Source organism: Sinocyclocheilus rhinocerous, unplaced genomic scaffold (genome assembly GCF_001515625.1).
Source record: "Sinocyclocheilus rhinocerous isolate Xijiao unplaced genomic scaffold, SAMN03320098_v1.1 scaffold323, whole genome shotgun sequence".
Lineage (NCBI taxonomy): Eukaryota > Metazoa > Chordata > Actinopteri > Cypriniformes > Cyprinidae > Sinocyclocheilus > Sinocyclocheilus rhinocerous.
The window spans coordinates 683,933-702,146 of NW_015643640.1; the positions used below are offsets into that span (position 1 = coordinate 683,933).

Genomic DNA, 18,214 nt, shown 5'->3' on the forward strand with positions numbered 1-18,214 from the left:
TGCAGAAATTCATTTCATTAATGATACCCCATAGGAAGACCCTTTCCATCTATGAAGCCCACATATGAGCAAGAAACAGAAAAAACAATCAAAGTGGTGAGATTCCCTCCATATGGAGCCTAGCAGTGAAAACAACATAACAACCTCGATTTAAAAGAACCACAGCCTTGAAAAACAGCATGCACTGATCTGAGGCCAGTTCCATTAATCCAAGTCCCATTAGAGGAGCCTCACCATTACAGAAAGCTTAAAAGTGCTACTCCTACCAGCACCTGACATTCGGATGAAGGTGCGGTTTCGGTTACAATCTTCTGCATCTATATCTGCTGAGGTAACCAAATCCAGGGAGGAGTGATAAAATATTTATTAGAAAACAGAGAGGGATGTGTTGTTCTTGGATAAAGCAAACAAATGAGACAGAGAGGGCGCAAGAGACAAATGAATCCATCCAATGCAATATGACAAGGCTGACTGTGTGTGTTGTCAAGATACCAAAATTTCATTAGTCTAAAACAACACCAGTAAAATTTCACTGTTCTCGGTACCAATTTCAGCATCCAAAAACTAATGGAACTACTTCACTTTTTTTCTATAACTAATTGAAAATAAAATTAGTTAATTATTAATGATAATAATAAATAAACAAAAACATTAGTATTTAGTCTTCAAATAATTTTCAATTAAGTAAACATTTCTTTAAAAAGGTCAAGTGAAAAGTCTGTTTCACAACAAAGAAACACATTACAGAACAAGTGGCTATCAGTTTGCATTTGCACTCCAAGACAATGCAAAGATCTACTCAAAGATCTCTGTTCTATCGGTACTGCAGAAAGGCAGGTATAATTTTTTTTTTTACATTTCAATACTGACTTACTAGTACCAAAAGTAGCAAAGTACAGGTACTTTAGTACTGCCAGATTCAAGCATCTCTAAAACAAAAGCTAGGAATATTACGACAGCACGGTAGGAAACAAGTCTGAATTGGGAATCACATTCTACATGTTAAGACCTGTATGGACAGGTGAGAGCAGGCTGGTCACCTGCTCTCCGGGTTTCCATGGCAACAAAGACAGGTCACATGCCTGTTTGTTAAGCCCTCACCTCAGGCTATCCCAGGTGCTTCGCTACCAAACCACACTCAGTCCCCCGAGACTGACGGAGGCACAAGATATGATGCTGTTTCAATGAGCTTCTAGAGTGTGTTTGAACAAGAATAAGTGGGCTTTAATGAGCGGAGGACACATTTATGCTTTAACAAACCTTGTGCAGATTTACAAATGACATATTGTCAAAACAAGAGTGTTGCTCTCTTTGCGAGTTTGCTTTGTGCTTTTTCTCTGTTGAAGGAGATTATTCAGGCAGTGATCTTTGATCTGAGACTCAAACAACTGTAAATGAATAGCAGAGAAAGCAAGTTAGGCAGATAATACAGTGCATTAGTGCCCGCCCACTTTTTCAGCAGCATTGGTTCTGGAAATATTTTTTCCCTTCATTTTTCCCACAGGGAAGTCTTTGTTAAAGCAGTGAACAAGCCAGCCATCTATGAGGAGAATCACAACTAGTATTTGGAGAGCATAGGGAGATCGACTTGATTACATTTGCGGTGTTTCATGGGAATGGGCAGATCTCGTTTGGCATGCTATGCTCGCTGGGACTCTCTGATTGGTGGAATTTTCTTTACAGCATCATGGGTAATGTAGTTTTCACCACAAATTCCACTATTAAACGATTCTTTTAAAAATAAGTTGAATTAATGCAAACAGATGGGTTCAACGAAAGCATGTACAACCTAATAACAACCTCGGAGCTCACAACACGTACATCTTGAAAGGTTTATCAGTTATTGTTAAAAATCAATTTCCCTATGAAGAAAATGAATGAATGATTGAATGAATGAGTTTTTACTTCGAAAATCTGACAGCTGCTCTTGAGTGCACTGTGACATGGACATGCAAAGTACCAGCGCAAAAAAAGAAAAACACTGAAGTCTTTACTGGGCTGTAAAAGCCACAACTCTGTTAGTTCCTGTGCACCACTCATTCATGCTGTAGATATAGGCCTACTACTCCCTTATACTACAGTTGAGGACAGTGTGAGTTTATTTATAATCACTTATTGCACTCCAGCATGATTTACTCAATCAGCACTCAATTCTTTCACACGCTGGCCTTCTCTTGCCAAAACCCCTCTTAATCCCTTGAAATTCTTCATAGAGACTAACGCTAAATGGGTGCACTCTGACAGCATGACGAATCTATCTCTGAGCTGTAAGCAATGCTGTATTTCACTGTGCTTCTATCTATGTGCTGGACATCTCAAACAGCAAATCGAACTAAGCTGGCACAACCCATTATTTTGTTTTCATGCTACAGTACACATTTTAAAAAATGGAGATGAATCAAAGACCTGGTTTTGTTTGGTCTGAGGAACATACATCATGTTTAACAAGTTAAACAGGTCATATCATGCATTTTTCTGATATCATATTTGTTTGCACCCTCTCTCACATGGTCCATTTTGTGTTGCTGCAGCTTTAAGAAACCCCCCTTTGCATGCATGAAATGAGCATCAGTGCTGAGTGATGCTGTCACACCAGTTTGGTAGTTTGTGACAGATTCATCAAACATGCTGCATTAAAATGTGGTGATAAGATCAGAGCAAAATGATCAGACCTTGTTAAAAATAAACTTCAGTGCATAAACCTCGTCCATTAAGTCTTGTTGCATTACTCTGCATGCAATTGTGACGTCACAAATCTGCAAACATTATGCAGTAATTTTTGTAATTTTGTTTCAATAAATGTTCTGTTCATGACGTCAAGTTTTGGGAACTGAAACAAAGTGTTACAGTCATATATCAAGCTCTTGCAAAAAGATGAAAGAATATTTGATTCCTCATGATATTACCCCTTTAAAGTGTCATTCAAGAGTTAAATTTTATGGCTTAAATTAGGGATGTTCATTTTAACCGTTTAACCGGTTAACCGACCGTAAGAATTTTGACCGATTAATACAATCAGTTAAACTGTTTAAAAAGTCATTTAATTATTTATTTTTTCAGTAATTTATCAAAATATTTAAAAAGGTTTGCTGCATGGTTAAAATACGCAACGTGTATAAAAAAATATTTGTTTTTTAGGGGGGAAAATCAAGTCGCATTTTTTATTTCATTCAGAAATAGGCCTAATGCCGACGCGAAATGTTTACAAACATTATAATAAACACTGTAAACATAGCTAGGCTATTTTAGTTCCCCTCACTCCACAACAAATCCTTTCAATTAACAGTATTTAGAAAAGAACAAGAATTAAAAATATAAGAAGCTATAGCAATATAAACGACAAGCCAAAACGAATTCATTTAGGCTAAAACGAAACTGAAACCAACGTTGGGTCTCTCATTCCACACAAAATCAAATGTTTCCGTATTCGCGATGTATTTGAATGCCAAAATATTATTTATTATGTACTTCACTCGCGTTCCAATATCCACGTAAAACAAAATGTTTTGCATAACATCACGGCGGTACTGTGATAACACTTAACGGCACCGATTTTACTACAATTTTTTTTTTTTTTACTAAATAGTTTTTTTTCCATATGTTTGACTGACTGTTTTATTATGATAATGAACAGGCTTAATCTTGTCGGTTAACGGTTAACAATCGGTTAACGAACGTCGGTTGGGAAAAATAACCGAAATGAACATCCCTAGCTTAAATACCAGTCTGTTCCTCATACAAAGCTATCATATGAAAGACATGGAATGCAGTCTGTTTTTGATTATTTTATGGTGCTTTATGTCCTTTTTGGGGCCTGACAGCCCCTGGTCCCCTTCCACTTTCACTGTATAAACAAGAGCAGCTCATACATTCTGCTAAACATATCAAAATTCATACAGATTTAGAAAAACAAATGGGTGAGTAAATGATGACAGAAGTGACTTATCCATTTAAGGGCACTGCATTCAATTATAAAGCCTTATATTAGAGGCAAGGTTAGAGCAATGTGTGCATGTAGGCTACATGTCACCTATGAGGTCTAGTGTGCCTTTCGCCTCAAGCTGTGTTACATCAGCACATTGTTGCAGCACGTTTCTTTCTTACTTCCTTCTTCCTCTCATTCATTCATTCTGCAATGTCATTTCAACACCACAGGACCTGCAAAGCAAATCTCTCCCAATCAGTTTCAGCTACATTGTGGGTCACATACAGGCCCTCACTCATGCTTGAAACTCAGCTAATGTATAACAGGGGCTTTCAACTGGCTTGTGGACGTGGGAGGTGAAAAAAAGTGTGCAATTTCCAGAAAGTGCTACTGACTTCCTTGTGTGTGGGGCTGGTCAACAGAGAAGAGCTGTTATTACATCATGGAGCTGTGCTGAAGTGATCTGTGAACTGCCAAAGAAAGCTACATGAGACATTCTGCTCTCTACATTTGATTTTGTACCATACACACTCCATGGAAACTGCAAGACAAGTTTAAAGCTGACAAAGCACTGCCATCATTTCAAGGAGGGTGAATATCAGGTCACTGCTAAAAAATTTAAATCAACCCAGGTTTCTTCCTCACACCCTGTAATCCTTTATCATAGATTAATGGATAATAGCTTCACATTAGGACTGTCTGCAATGACAGGAGCAGGGAAAAACGATCTAAAACAAGCAGTGTGTATAGAAACAGGTTGATCAAGCTTTAAAGCCAACACCACATCGCTAGAAACACAGCAGAAAACAGAGCCCACCTTTACAAATGCACACAATATTAACAGAGTCTCACAAATAACTCCACGCCTTTGCGTAAAAATACTAGGATTCCAAAAAATATATATACTTTTTTTTTTTTTTTTTTAAGGATGTATAAGTCCATGCTATAAAACAGGTAGTTATATACACTGTCAGACAAAATTTTCAGTAATTACACCTTTAGGGGTACAACAGCTTGTCACTGGGGCAGTACTATGAAAGGGATGACTTTGTACCTCTATATGTCCCTAAAAGGTTATTTATATGTTAATCACTGAGCATAACATACTACATACATAAAATGCATATAAATATAAGTTGATAAACCTGCTCCACTCCAGCTATTGTATACAGTTATACATCATGACCTGAAAGGGAATGTGTATATACAAGACAAGCTGTTATACCCCTAAAGAGACCATTTTCTGAGCGTGTACATTGCATTTCTTTATTCACATCAAATATACGACATGTCCTTCTATCCACTAATTAAAGGTTCAGTCCCCTGACATTAGTGTCTTGATCAAGGACACAATGGGGGCACTAACGTTACATACATCAGCCAAACTGGGATTCGAGCCAAGCAGCAGACTTTTAACCATTAGGTCACACAGCTCCACTTTCTGCTTTGTAAGTGTATAGTTAGAGTCGCAGCTAGAGTCTAAACATTTGGTCTTGTCCCGCCACGGTGTCGTTAGATCCTTATTTAAAGGCTTTAATCAGCTTACCAGATTGAAGATCGTCTCCACAATGTCCCGGTTGGAGACTTCACCAGCCTCCAGGAGCCCCGCCAGCACGGCGAACTTCATGCGGATTCCTCGGATGGGAATCCCGACAGCGCTGTCACCTGCGCTCGCCATGACGGAGACAGGTGAGAGGGGAACAGGTGGGACACCTGTCTGACCCTACCGTCGAGTTAAACTATGGGGAAACGTACGGAAAATATTGCTCTCGTTAAGTTGACAGAGGTGAAGAACAGGTCCTGGTCTCCATTCACGGCCAGTTTATCCGTTAATTTCGGCGGGAAGCGTCGGTTGATGTCACTAACCTGACTGACAGGAATTATTCTACTGTGGAGAAGAAAAACAGCTATAAACTTGTCAAAAGGAGGACAAAACCGCACTGTGGTGAGCCTAGATACGAAACACAATGCTTGTCGATCTCCACCGGATTAGTAAAGGAAAGACATTTAAACAAAAATGTCATTGAGGTGTTTGCGCGTCAAACAGGAAACAGCGATGCTGAAGAGATTCCGCGCAGGTAACGTTAGTCGCACCGATAAGCCGCAAAAAACTACAAAATATAAGGCAAGAAACGTCCGACATTGGCTTTCAGGGATCCCTCCGAAGAGAAGACAATCCTCTCGTTCGCTGTGGGAACTGCTGGAGTGAAGTTTCAGCGGTAACCCACTTTACAGCGCCATCTCTTCCTGAATCAGCTCCTACTCCGCTCCGTCTCCGCCATGACAGTGGAGCTCAGGGTTGCCAGGTTTTCACAACAAAACCCGCCTAATTGCTACTCAAAACTAGCCCAATCGCGTTCCGGGAGGTAAAATACATGTAAAATACACTTTTTTCGGCAGGGTTCCCCTGTCTAAATTTGCACTCCGGTGGCTAAACATCACATAATTGGGGTCGCTTCAACCAGCGGACATGAAAAACAACTCGCGGCAACAGTGTTAAAGTAGCCCAGTTACGCGGGAAACCCGCGGACTTGGCAACCCTGACAGAGCTGCGCATGCGCAGTGCGCCGAGAGCGGCGAGAAGGGGGGATGGCTCAGGTGTGTCAGGTACAGAGACTACAGTGAGAACCTGTTAGGACAGAATGACACTTCATACTGAAGATCTTGTGTCAGGGACGCTCTTTTGTGGTGGTGGTGGTGGTGATTTACGATAATGCACTTGCTTTGAGAATGACATAGAGACATCGGGATGACAGAGTGATAAAAGGCATGCTTTCATCAGAAACGTGGTTTGCATCAAGATTTGACTTGGTAATATCAAAGAATGTGTTATTAATATTCATATTATTATTTGGAATGTGGATTGTGTATAATAATTAAACAACATGCATGCACAATATAATGTTTTCTGCAGTTCAGTGGTCCGTCAAACTATTTACAAATAAATTCAAAGATCTAACGTGTTGTTGAACTAAGCATGTAGAGGAAGAGCATGTCAGGAGTCAGAAAGACCTTTACAAGTATGTTTACACACACAAGGAATTTTCCAGTGCAGAAGAAAGTAGAGACATAAACATACATGCTAGTGCAGACATATGTAGGAATTACACAGTAGAGATGAAATTCAACACTAATATAAGAACTGAAAATTAAATAATGCACTATATGCAGAAGTAGAAATATGTACAGATATGTTATTTACAAGTGTACAGTTTATGTAGTTTACAAGAGTGAGATCATCTTTTTGGAATATGGAAAAGCTTACATTCAGCAGATAGAAATATTACATTATATTGATTTTGTCAGGAAAAAAGATGATCTGAACACTATTGTGTAAGTTGTGGCTTTACTTTACTCTGGCATTACATCCCACCCACATCCCTCTCTCGGATCAGCATGTGGTACATTATATTACTATAATTAAAAATATTTTTGGAAAATGAAACAGTTTCTTACAAACGTATGTGATTTGATAAAATACATACTGAAATATAATCGTATATGGGTAACGGAGAAATTACAATTAGCTTCAAGCTACACGTGACAATGAATGAGATTAATACAACACTTCTATGTCACTATCAGTCAATATTGAGTGTTTGTAATAACTTCTGACTGCGATCCAGTGTGGATTTTGGTCAAATGATGAGGCAGAAATATGTTGTTAGTAACATTCTAGAATAATTTTATGTGGAAGATACACAGTTACAGTACAACTTCTGTCGGGAGTGAAGAAAAAGTAATGTAGTAGTGTAACTAATTACTGTTGCCAGAAAGTAACAAGACTACTTTTGAAAGGAGTAACTAGTAATGAGAAATATATTACATTCTTTGAGTAACTAGCCCAACACTGTGCTGCCAAATGCATGAATGTAAAGTTATTATAGATGTAGATTGTCCTTTACAGTCTGAGACCACATGATTTCTTATACTTTCCCTTACACTTAAAAATTCTGTTACTCAACCTCATGTCATTCCAACCATGATTTGTTTTTCCATTTGGACCTCGGTGTTCTTCTTTTCGTTGTTTTTTTTGTGCTCCATTTAAATAAGAAATGCATTGAGTAAATAATGGCAGAATTGGGTGAACTATCCCTTAAAGTGTGCATGAAGTAAAAAATTCACTGTATATATTTTATAACGCATGTTATACTGTATTGTCATTTGTATGTATTATTAGCTGTAATATCATATGTCATTTTATTCGTTTTTTATTATGTCTATATAGGTTTTTTATTAAGTTTTAGTTTAATTTAATTTGAGTTATTTCAGTACTTCAACATACAAAATGGAAATGAAATAATATATATATATTGAATGTATTATTTATATATATAAGTACATGTATATGTATATGTGTGTGGCTGTACATACACGTATGTAGTTGTTTTTTGGTGTTTGGCTTAGTGTTATGTTAGAATCATTATTATACTCATACCTTTTGTTCTTTTAATATTTTGAATTGTTTTTAGCTTTATTTTTTTGTTTTCATTTAAATGTTTAGTTTTGAAATGTTGTATGCATTTGTCATTTTTATTTAATTTCTTTTATTTTCTTAAATGTGTGTATATAGTATTTATAGAGTTTTAGCTTTTAGTTTTAATTACTTTTTCTTATTTGTAAGTCGCTTTGGATAAAAGCATCTGCTAAATGACTAAAAGTAAAGTAAAGTATTATGAATGATTCATACATGTATGTTTAATTTATTTTTACTTGTAATTTTTAATCACGATGTCACAACTCCATCTTCTGATGAAAGCAAAAGACTTCTCTCTGGTGACGTAAATGCCTGAATTCTTTAATCATTTAGTCTGATTAAACCCCGTCCCTCCACAATCAGTGGCATTAAGTTGAGTGCAACAAACCAAGTCCCACCCTACATTTTTTTTCTCCTCCGATAATCCACTACATTTAGATGTGCATCACAAAATGGAAGAAAAGATCTGTCACAACTTCTGTTTCATCATGAGTCATTTGTTATTTTACCAATTGTATCTAAATCTAAGTTCAGATTTGTGATACTCATGATATTTTAGATTCAGTTAGGGTTAGGTTAGTGTAAATTATGTTTGTAAATTTTTCACATACAAAGAGTTATTAAAGCACATATTATTTTGTTGCATGTAAACTTTACTATTTAATATACACAGACAGACCATTATCCCACACAGAGGTCTTGAATATTAAAGAATCTTAACTAGCTTCAAGTATAAATGTGCTCACTGTCTCATTATATTCAAAGTGTGGTTTCATGGCCCCTTTGAGTCATTGCCAAGGAGTCAGCAGCACATTGACTTTGTTGACTCTATATACAGTCCCTCGGGGGCCGCAGAATTAAAGGTCTAGACTCTGTAGCAACAAAGAACAATTTGTCTCACAGGCACTGAACTTTATACTGACATCAGACCACACAGACGCATACATAAAGAATTCATTACAGAAATCAATTTATAGAAAATGCTTTTTTTTTCTCCTTCCAAATGCTTTCTTACCAAAGTAACAGGATGTGGCATCTATTTAAAGAAGCTTGTTATAGGGTAAATAAAAACCCTATGCTAATGCAAAATGTCAGTTTTAATTATGCAGCTATTGTGAGTGAGTGAAATGTGAGCTTTTGTTCTTGGGTTTCTAAAGAACAGTGTGAAAGATAATATGTTTAAATAATAACGGTGTTCATCTGTGCAATGTTGCCTTTGGAAACAATATGGAATGCAATATGATCATTTAAATAGCATAATAATAATAATAATAATAATAATAACAATCATTATTATTATTATTTAATGACAAGAGTAACAAGACATTAGATGATGGGACATTAGTAATTAATTTACTGAGACATTTATTTATTTAATTGAGATTTTGAATATTTTAGTCATTTCTGTGTTTGTTTCGGTTTATAATTGAGACAGAAACTTGATCGAACAGATTAAATGATCGAGTCCTCTAGACACTCTGCATGAATCTTCCATTAATCTATCAATACAATTTATAATAGGTTTGTCATTAGGGGTTTGATGTTTGAGGACTGTAATTAGACTTAAGTCAGGGAAACTATAATTGATATATATATATTAATATGGACACTTAAAGGGATAGTTCACCCTAAAATGACCATTTATTCACCCTCAACTGTTTGGTTACCCAAATTCTTCAAAATATCTCTTTATGTTTAACAGTAGAAAGAAACTCGTACAAGCGATTCTTAAATTTCTTTATAAATATATGTTTATTTTTTGCAGAAAATGAATCATTAAAAAGGAAAATGTACATTTAAAGTAGGCTGTTTTATGTGACTTCTCTGTCAAATAAGCATGGAAATATCGAACGTAGTGAAATAATGCATGTAAACACTAGATGGCGCCCTTGTGCGTTACAGTGAGGCCAGCGAAATCCCGCGAGATATTTCTATTCTCGCAGTCGCTTTAATTCTCGCGGTATTTCCTCATTTCCTCCTCTTTCACTCCCTGTGTTCAACATGGCAGTCGGCAAGAACAAGAGGCTGACCAAAGGTGGCAAAAAAGGTGCCAAAAAGAAGATGTAAGTGACAAATGAATCTCGACTGCGTCGTTACACTGTTATAAACTATTCTGGAGGATATTTGGGTTGTGTGGATGAAGGATGTGCTCGATATATAAGGGATTGTGTGTAGCGGTCCTGCTAGCCTGACTGGCTCATCGACGGTGTGCTGTGTGTTCTCTCATAACTTTAGCTCAGAGATGGTGAGGGCCTGGTACTGTTTTCTAATGCAATAGTCCTATAACTGTAATAAAGGATTCATTTTCAGTCAAAATAGCACGATAAATTGGTAACGCTAACGTGAAGGCTTCTCCGAGAGTGCTAGCGTTAGCTAGTTTTCCAGCATACTTGACTGACTTAAGATTTAACGTTACTGTGACACATGTATTGGATGCTCGAAGTTATTTTGGAGCTTTCTCATATTTTAGTTAACACGACCAGAGCAAATATAAGCCGTGTCAACATTTGAGCTATGAAAATGAGGCTCCATTACAACATTTGCTTGCAAACGTGCACCTGTCTCTGAAATGAGTTTTCTCTTGCAGTGTGGATCCATTCTCCAAGAAGGACTGGTATGATGTCAAGGCACCAGCCATGTTCAACATCCGCAACCTGGGCAAGACCTTGGTCACCAGGACTCAGGGAACCAGTAAGTGCTTTTAATGTCCACCCCTGTTTGTGTTTACACACAAATTTAGCGTGAACTGTTAAAGGATAAGTTCACTTACAGAATAAGAATGTCCTGGTAATGAACTCACCCCCATGTTATCCAAGATGTTCGTGTCCTTCTGTCTTCAGTCACAAAGAAATTAATGTTTTTGAGGAAAACGTTCCAGGATTTTTCTCCATATAAAGGACTTCAATGGGGTCCAATGGGCTGAAGGTCCAAATTGCAGCTTTAAAGGACTCTACACGATCCCAGCCGAGGAATAAGTGTCTTGTCTAACGAAATGATCGCTCATTTTCTAAAAAAATAAATGCTTGTCTTGCATTAGCTGGACTTCACGCATTACGTAATCACGTTGGAAAGGTCATGCGCAGTTAGCTCTTCGTCTGTGCTCCGGTTATCTCATTTTCTCCTCCAACTTCATAGTTTTGTTTTTTTTTTTTACTTTCTTTGCACATTTGCTTTGTAAACTGGGTCGGTGCTTCCAACTAAGTCACGCGTGACCTTTCCAACGTTATTACGTCATGCGTGAAGTCGAGCTAGTGCAAGATGAGCATTTGTGGTTAAAAAGTAAATACATTTTATTTGTATTTGTAAATGAGCGATTGTTTCTCTAGATAAGAGCCTTATTCCTCGACTGGGATCGTGTAGAGCCCTTTGAAGCTGTAATTTGGACCTTCAGCCCATTGGACCCCATTGAAGTCCATTACATGGAGAAAAATCCTGGAATGTTTTCTAATTTGGACCTTCAGCCCATTGGACCCCATTGAAGTCAATTACATGGAGAAAAATCCTGGAATGTTTTCCTCAGAAACCTTAATTTCTTTGTGACTGAAGACAGAAAGACATGAACATCTTGGATGACATGGGGGTGAGTAAATTATCAGGACATTTTTATTCTGGAAGTGAACTAATCCTTTAATCCTGCTGGGAAAGGGCAGATCCATGTGTCCCAATTGTTTGATGCGAATCCATATTCCGTATTGCAGTGGGAATACATGACAGTAGTTTCGGTCCCAGATGAAAAGCTGTGATTACTGTTATCAGATCACCTGACATTCCCATAAGATTCGTCATGGCACTACAAACTGCAGCGAGTTTAACGGCATGTCTTTGTAATCTAGGAATTGCCTCTGATGGTCTAAAGGGACGTGTGTTCGAGGTCAGTCTGGCTGATCTGCAGAACGACGAGGTGGCCTTTCGCAAGTTCAAGCTGGTCACAGAAGACGTGCAGGGCAAGAACTGCCTCACCAACTTCCATGGCATGGACCTCACCCGTGACAAGATGTGCTCTATGGTCAAGAAGTGGCAGGTACAATCGAGTTAACGTGTGACCTTTACTCACTGGATGCTTTAGTTTAGGTCGTAGAAGGCTTGCCATCACTAAAAAATAAATCTTGTATCACCCTCAAGTGGTGTTAATGCTACACTTTTCGTTACGTTCACTTTCATTTATATGCATGCAAATGCTGAAAACTGGAAACGCAAAGTTCCAAATTTGGTGAAGATGTGTGACCAAAGGAAGATTGATACTTCATGGTGTGATCTGTTAGCTTAATTAAGACAAACTTTGAAGCTGCAGGTTTGCACCATTGCATTTTGAATTTACATTTTGGAGTTATGTTGATTTTGTTTTTAAATGGCAGCAAAGTGAAGAAGAAGTTTTGCATGCTCAAAGTCTGGTGTGACCACACTTTTAGTGTTACATAAACAGCAGCGATGCTCTGATCATTTTTGTTTGGAACATAAGTAGGGCCGGGCGATATGGCCAAAAAAAAAAAAGATCACGATAAATGTCAAATCTTTATTTTTATTCAAGTTTAAAGGCAGATTTTTGCTGCCAAGTGAAAGTTTAGAAAGCAGACTATTAACTGTGGTTTGAAACTACGCTTTATGGTCAGAACATGACAAACACGCCACATTTTTGAATTCTTACAAAAGACAAAAACAAAATGAATATCTTAATAGAAAAAAGAATTTCTTAAGTTTCTGCATGTTCTAAGGAGTGATATTGTTTCAAATCATGAATCAGGTTTGTGTTCCTGACTGACGTGTATCTTAAGCACAGTTTGCAGTGCAGGCTGCAATATTAATTACATTTTTTTTTTTTCTCTCTTAGAAATGCACATTTGACAGTAGCTTGAGTAAATGAGTAGTATGGTAAATGATGGTGATTTTAAAGTCTTCTTACTGTATCGTTGCTCAGTGTTTCTCAGCGCTGTTTCATCAGGCTCTAAACTAGTTTAAATCACAGACACTTTTGTGTTCTTCTCTGAACTCAAGCACTAAGCGCTGGATCTCACAGCACTGTTTAGTGTAGTGTGACAGACTCATCAGTGAGTAACACATCACTAGTGCGCAGGATAAACGCTTCGTGTGGCGCGGCTCAAATGAGTAGCGCTGTTTCTTCCGCTTTTGGCGCGTAAACTTTGTATGGAACATTTATCAAACTCTTGTCGTTTATCAAGGAAAATTATATCACGATAATTGATTAATTAAGCCTAGTCTTAAGATATTGCTGCAAGTTCTTTCATTTTACATCTTCCATTTTTTGGGATTAATGAGATGGTTCTCCCAAAATTGTCATTTACTCGCCTTCATTCCAAACCCTTAGGAATTTGGTTAACGCAAGATATTTCAGTATCCTCCATAAGTACTGTATATCTGTCGAATTGAAAGAGTTCTCCATACCGTTGCTTTTTGTGCAGGCTGTGTGCTAAGATGCTAACATGCTGTTATTTCCAAATAGACAATGATTGAGGCCCACGTTGATGTGAAGACCACCGATGGCTATCTTCTCCGCCTGTTCTGCGTGGGCTTCACCAAGAAGCGCACCAACCAGATCAGAAAGACCTCCTACGCTCAGCATCAGCAGGTCCGTCAGATCCGCAAGAAGATGATGGAAATCATGACCCGTGAGGTCCAGACCAATGACCTCAAGGAGGTGGTCAACAAACTGTACGTATGAAGTTCTCCACTTGTCCATGGCATTACAGTTTGGTGTTGAATTTAATGGTGTTACACTTCCAGCGATATCGTTGACTTGATTGCACAGATACTATTTTTAAACTGAACTGAGCTGGATGATGACATCACTGAATTCAATGATGAACTGCCTTTAACTGAAAACTGAGTGTTTACTTTTGTCATTTTGCATTATTGACACTAGTAGTAGTCGACCGATATATCGCCAATGCCGATATATCTGCTGATATTTGGCATTTTTCCAATATCGGCATCAGCCGATAGGTTTTTCTGTTTGGCCGATGCATTCAAGGCGGGACTTTTATTTTGACAGCGCTGAGAGCGGCAGCGCCTGAACACACAGTGCTCACATTCTCCCTCTTGTTCGCTGTCGTCGTTAACAGTTCTGTCTAATTATATCGCCAAGGCCGATATATCTGCCGATATTTGGCATTTTTCATATATCTGCATCGGCCGATAGGTTTTTCTGTTTGGCCGAAGCGTTCAAGGCGGGACTTTAATTTTGACGGTGCAAAATTAACTGTTAAACAAAGGAATTAATGTATACAAAAAGTATTGTAACAATTGCTTTTATATTATTAGTAATAGAAAGGCAAACATTATAATACTTTCTCGTTTGCCGTCAGCATTCAGCAAATACGCATTTACATCATAGCTTGAATGGCTAATGAAAATTTAATTTCACAAACCTTGCAAACTTAGTCAAATCCAACTGTGAGATCTTGTGAAGTGTGCATGTGACCTGCATGATCGCGTGTTCTCTGCGTGACTTTTGGTCCGTGCAAATTGAATGCTTTAAACATTAAATTCGTGATTTCAAATTATGCTGCGCTTTATGCATTTGCCCACTGTCATATTCATGTCATTTTCACTGAGTGCTGTATGTAAAATGAGTGAGAATTTTTCACTTTCTTTGAAAAAATATGATTCCCAATACACACAAACTTACCAGAATACTGTGTTGGTTACAGTTTACTTCCTTTTTAATTATATTTGTATTAAATATTTATTTGTGAAAAATACTTTTGTCATCTAAAGTATAAGTATGTTTATTTTACAAATTTATTTTCTAATCCATTTTCTAATTATTTCAAATTTCTTAAATATTAAAATAAATACAATTATATCGGCCACCCTGCTTTCCAAGATATCGGCATCGGCTGTCCAAAAAAACATCGGTCGACCACTACACACTAGTTTTCTATTTAATACTATAAAGTTGCTTTGACACAAACTGTATTGTTAAAAGCGCTATATAAATAAAGGTGACTTGACTTAAATCAGTTGGTCGGTCAGGCTCTGCTCCTGGAGGTCCAACTTCCTGCACAGTTCAGCTGCAGCACTAATTTAACGCGACTGAACGAGTTAATCAAGATCTTCAGGTTTACTGGATTGTTCTTGGGGGGGGGTGTTTGAATTAAATTCTGCAGGAAGGTGGGCTTTGATACTTAAATAAAATGGGCTAAGATTTAGTGTGGTTGGAATACTGGATGTTGGCTGTTAAGATCAAGTGTTCAAATGATGTGTCTTAGCATTTTTCATTATTTTAGTAGACACTTTTTGTACAGTGGAGTTCATTCTTATGAATACAGTGTCAGTAGCATACCTTTTGAGTGCTGAGGTAATGGAGATAGAGCAGTAACTCTATTATAACTTCCTACTAGGGGTGTGCGATATATATCGTCTGCAATAATATCGTAATTGTTGTTTTAACGATGTGCGATTTGACATTATCGAGTATTTTGCAAAAACCATTCAAAACATCCCTACAGAGCGCACGCATACATTACGTGAAGTCTAGACTAGTGCGTGTGCGCATTTAGTGTGTTTTCTTTCACTGCATGATTCAGTCTATTAAAATGAATTTAGAATAATCACAAATTCAAGACATGACGGCAGAAAATGTATATTTATACCACTTCATTTAGTTATTCAATTTCACACGAAGAGTGCTCAGCAAAATATAGTCTAATTATCGTTATCGATAAAATCACAGAAAATATCGAGATATTATTTTTTGTCAATATCGCACACCCCTACTTCCTACCTGAAAACTTTATTAGCAGTCGTGATCTATAGTTGTCATGCAGCTGTGTTTAATAAATGGTTTCTCTTTTTTTTGTTCTGTAGGATTCCTGACAGTGTAGGCAAGGACATTGAGAAAGCCTGCCAATCCATCTACCCTCTACACGACGTCTACGTCAGGAAGGTTAAGATGCTGAAAAAGCCCAAGTTTGAGCGTAAGTTGAAACGTGTGATGAACATGCATGGCTTGTTTCGACTTTAAATTTATGCCAGGGTTCCTCAAATCTTGCCCTGGAGGGCCAATGCGCTGAAGAGTTTAGTTCCAACCCTGATCAAACTCCCCTACCTGTGACTTTCTAATGATCCTGAAGACATTGATTAGCATGCTCAGGTGTGCTTGATTAGGGTTCGAGCGAAACTCTGCAGGAAAGTGGATCTCGTGGGCCAGATTTGAGGATCCCTGCTTTATGCTAATGACTGACAAATGTTAGTTTTTTTGGGCCAGATGTTGTTGCACTTTCATGGTCAGGGTTCCATGCATTAATGCTTTTAAGAGCATTATTTGGTGCATACCATGATTGTTGGATGTGAGAAGTTTTGTTGTAATCAAGTGATGCTTCATCTCTTAAACTTACCAAATTAATCTTGTGTATAGTAATATCTTTTTTTGTTTCCCAAGCCATTTAATAAGTTTGAACTTTTTCATTGGACAATTTTTAGGTTTAGAAGTAGAATTGTATGAGATTAATGTATTTATGAAATTTTATCGTGCAGTTGGTAAGCTAATGGAGCTTCACGGTGAGGGTGGAACCAGCAGTGCTGCTGCTAAACCTGCAGAGGGCGACACCGGGGCCAAGGTGGAGCGAGCTGACGGATATGAGCCCCCCATCCAGGAGTCTGTCTGAAACTCCCAACACAAACAGCTGGTGTCAATAAACGTGTAAATTTGAGTCTTTGTGTACTGGTGTTTTTCTCAGTATATGTCACATCAAACCGGCTGATCGTCATGTTCATGCTTTTAATATCTCCAGTGATATAAAAGCCTGTGTTGGAATTTAACATTTCAGGGTTTCTACATGGTATGGAATTTGATTTTAGTAACTTCCAGGTCTGGATAAATATAGGAATAAAAAGAGTATGAAAAGTCTTAGTTTCCAGACTATTGCCCCTACTTTTTTTTTTCTAAAATATAATTTTTCTAAAAATTGGAGCGAGCAGCCCGCACGACCAATATTTTAGTGATCCTGAATTTAAGGAGCCTATTTCCATTATGCAAAACTCTTGATTTTGCCATAAATGTGTCTCTTTTGGACTTCGCTAAATGAATGAGCTTGATAAATGTCAAACCACAATTAAAAGTATCAAATTGATGTGTCAGAGGCTAATATATGCAGGTTACATAAACGTTTCCTGTCGTGATGTGAGGGCATGTTGTGAGTTCCAGAACAAATGCATGGAAGTGGATCTGCACTGTGATAGAAATTATTTTTACAGACTTGTACTACATTTAACTGGGCTGGAACCACCTCAGACACTGATGACAAGTCCCCCCAATATTTGATATATTTTAATGCTGCATTGCATTACACACCTGCTCTGTTGTTAGGATGACAAAAAAATACAACTTCCTACTGATCTCCATTCCTTAAATAAAAAAAACAAGGCTTGATAAGCTCTGCTCCCAACCAATAGAATATGAAAATAACTTTTACTGTACCTTTTAATACACTGCATAAAAGTGTTCATCCTTAGTAGGTGTTTCTTGTTTTCCAGTGCTAATTTCTTAAATCAAGATACTTGAGAAGCAAAAAATTGCCTCCTAATTTCTTAAATCAAGATACTTGAGAAGCAAAAAATTGCCTCCTAATTTCTTAAATCAAGATACTTGAGAAGCAAAAAATTGCCTCAGTCTTGTTTTCTGTGAAACTGATCAAAATTAAGTGAGTATGATTAAAAAGAACGAATATCCACCAATGGACTCACAAAAAACAACTTAATTAAAAAATATAAAATTTAAAATAAAATATTCAAAAAAATAACCCTTTTCATACCACATTTACAGATATTTGTTCTTTTTCAATTTTGTTCAGTTT

The 18,214-nt window shown here is 37.4% G+C and overlaps 2 protein-coding genes across 2 annotated transcripts in view; one reads left to right on the plus strand and one right to left on the minus strand.

The window, feature by feature from the left end:
- LOC107757615 (lipopolysaccharide-responsive and beige-like anchor protein) overlaps positions 1-6,250 on the minus strand; it is a 244,625-nt gene extending 238,375 nt beyond the window's left edge. Inside the window, exon 1 of the mRNA XM_016575147.1 lies at positions 5,472-6,250. Coding sequence (XP_016430633.1) covers positions 5,472-5,603 — 132 coding nt within the window. The 5' untranslated portion in view covers positions 5,604-6,250. The remainder of the gene's footprint in view (positions 1-5,471) is intronic.
- Positions 6,251-10,403: 4,153 nt separating this feature from the next.
- Positions 10,404-17,071, plus strand: LOC107757616 (40S ribosomal protein S3a). Its single transcript, XM_016575148.1, has 6 exons — positions 10,404-10,465; positions 10,990-11,093; positions 12,236-12,423; positions 13,861-14,069; positions 16,227-16,336; positions 16,896-17,071. Exons 1-6 carry the CDS (start codon positions 10,404-10,406, stop codon positions 17,024-17,026), a joined length of 804 nt encoding a protein of 267 aa, XP_016430634.1. The 3' UTR covers positions 17,027-17,071.
- The last annotated feature ends 1,143 nt before the right edge of the window (positions 17,072-18,214 follow it).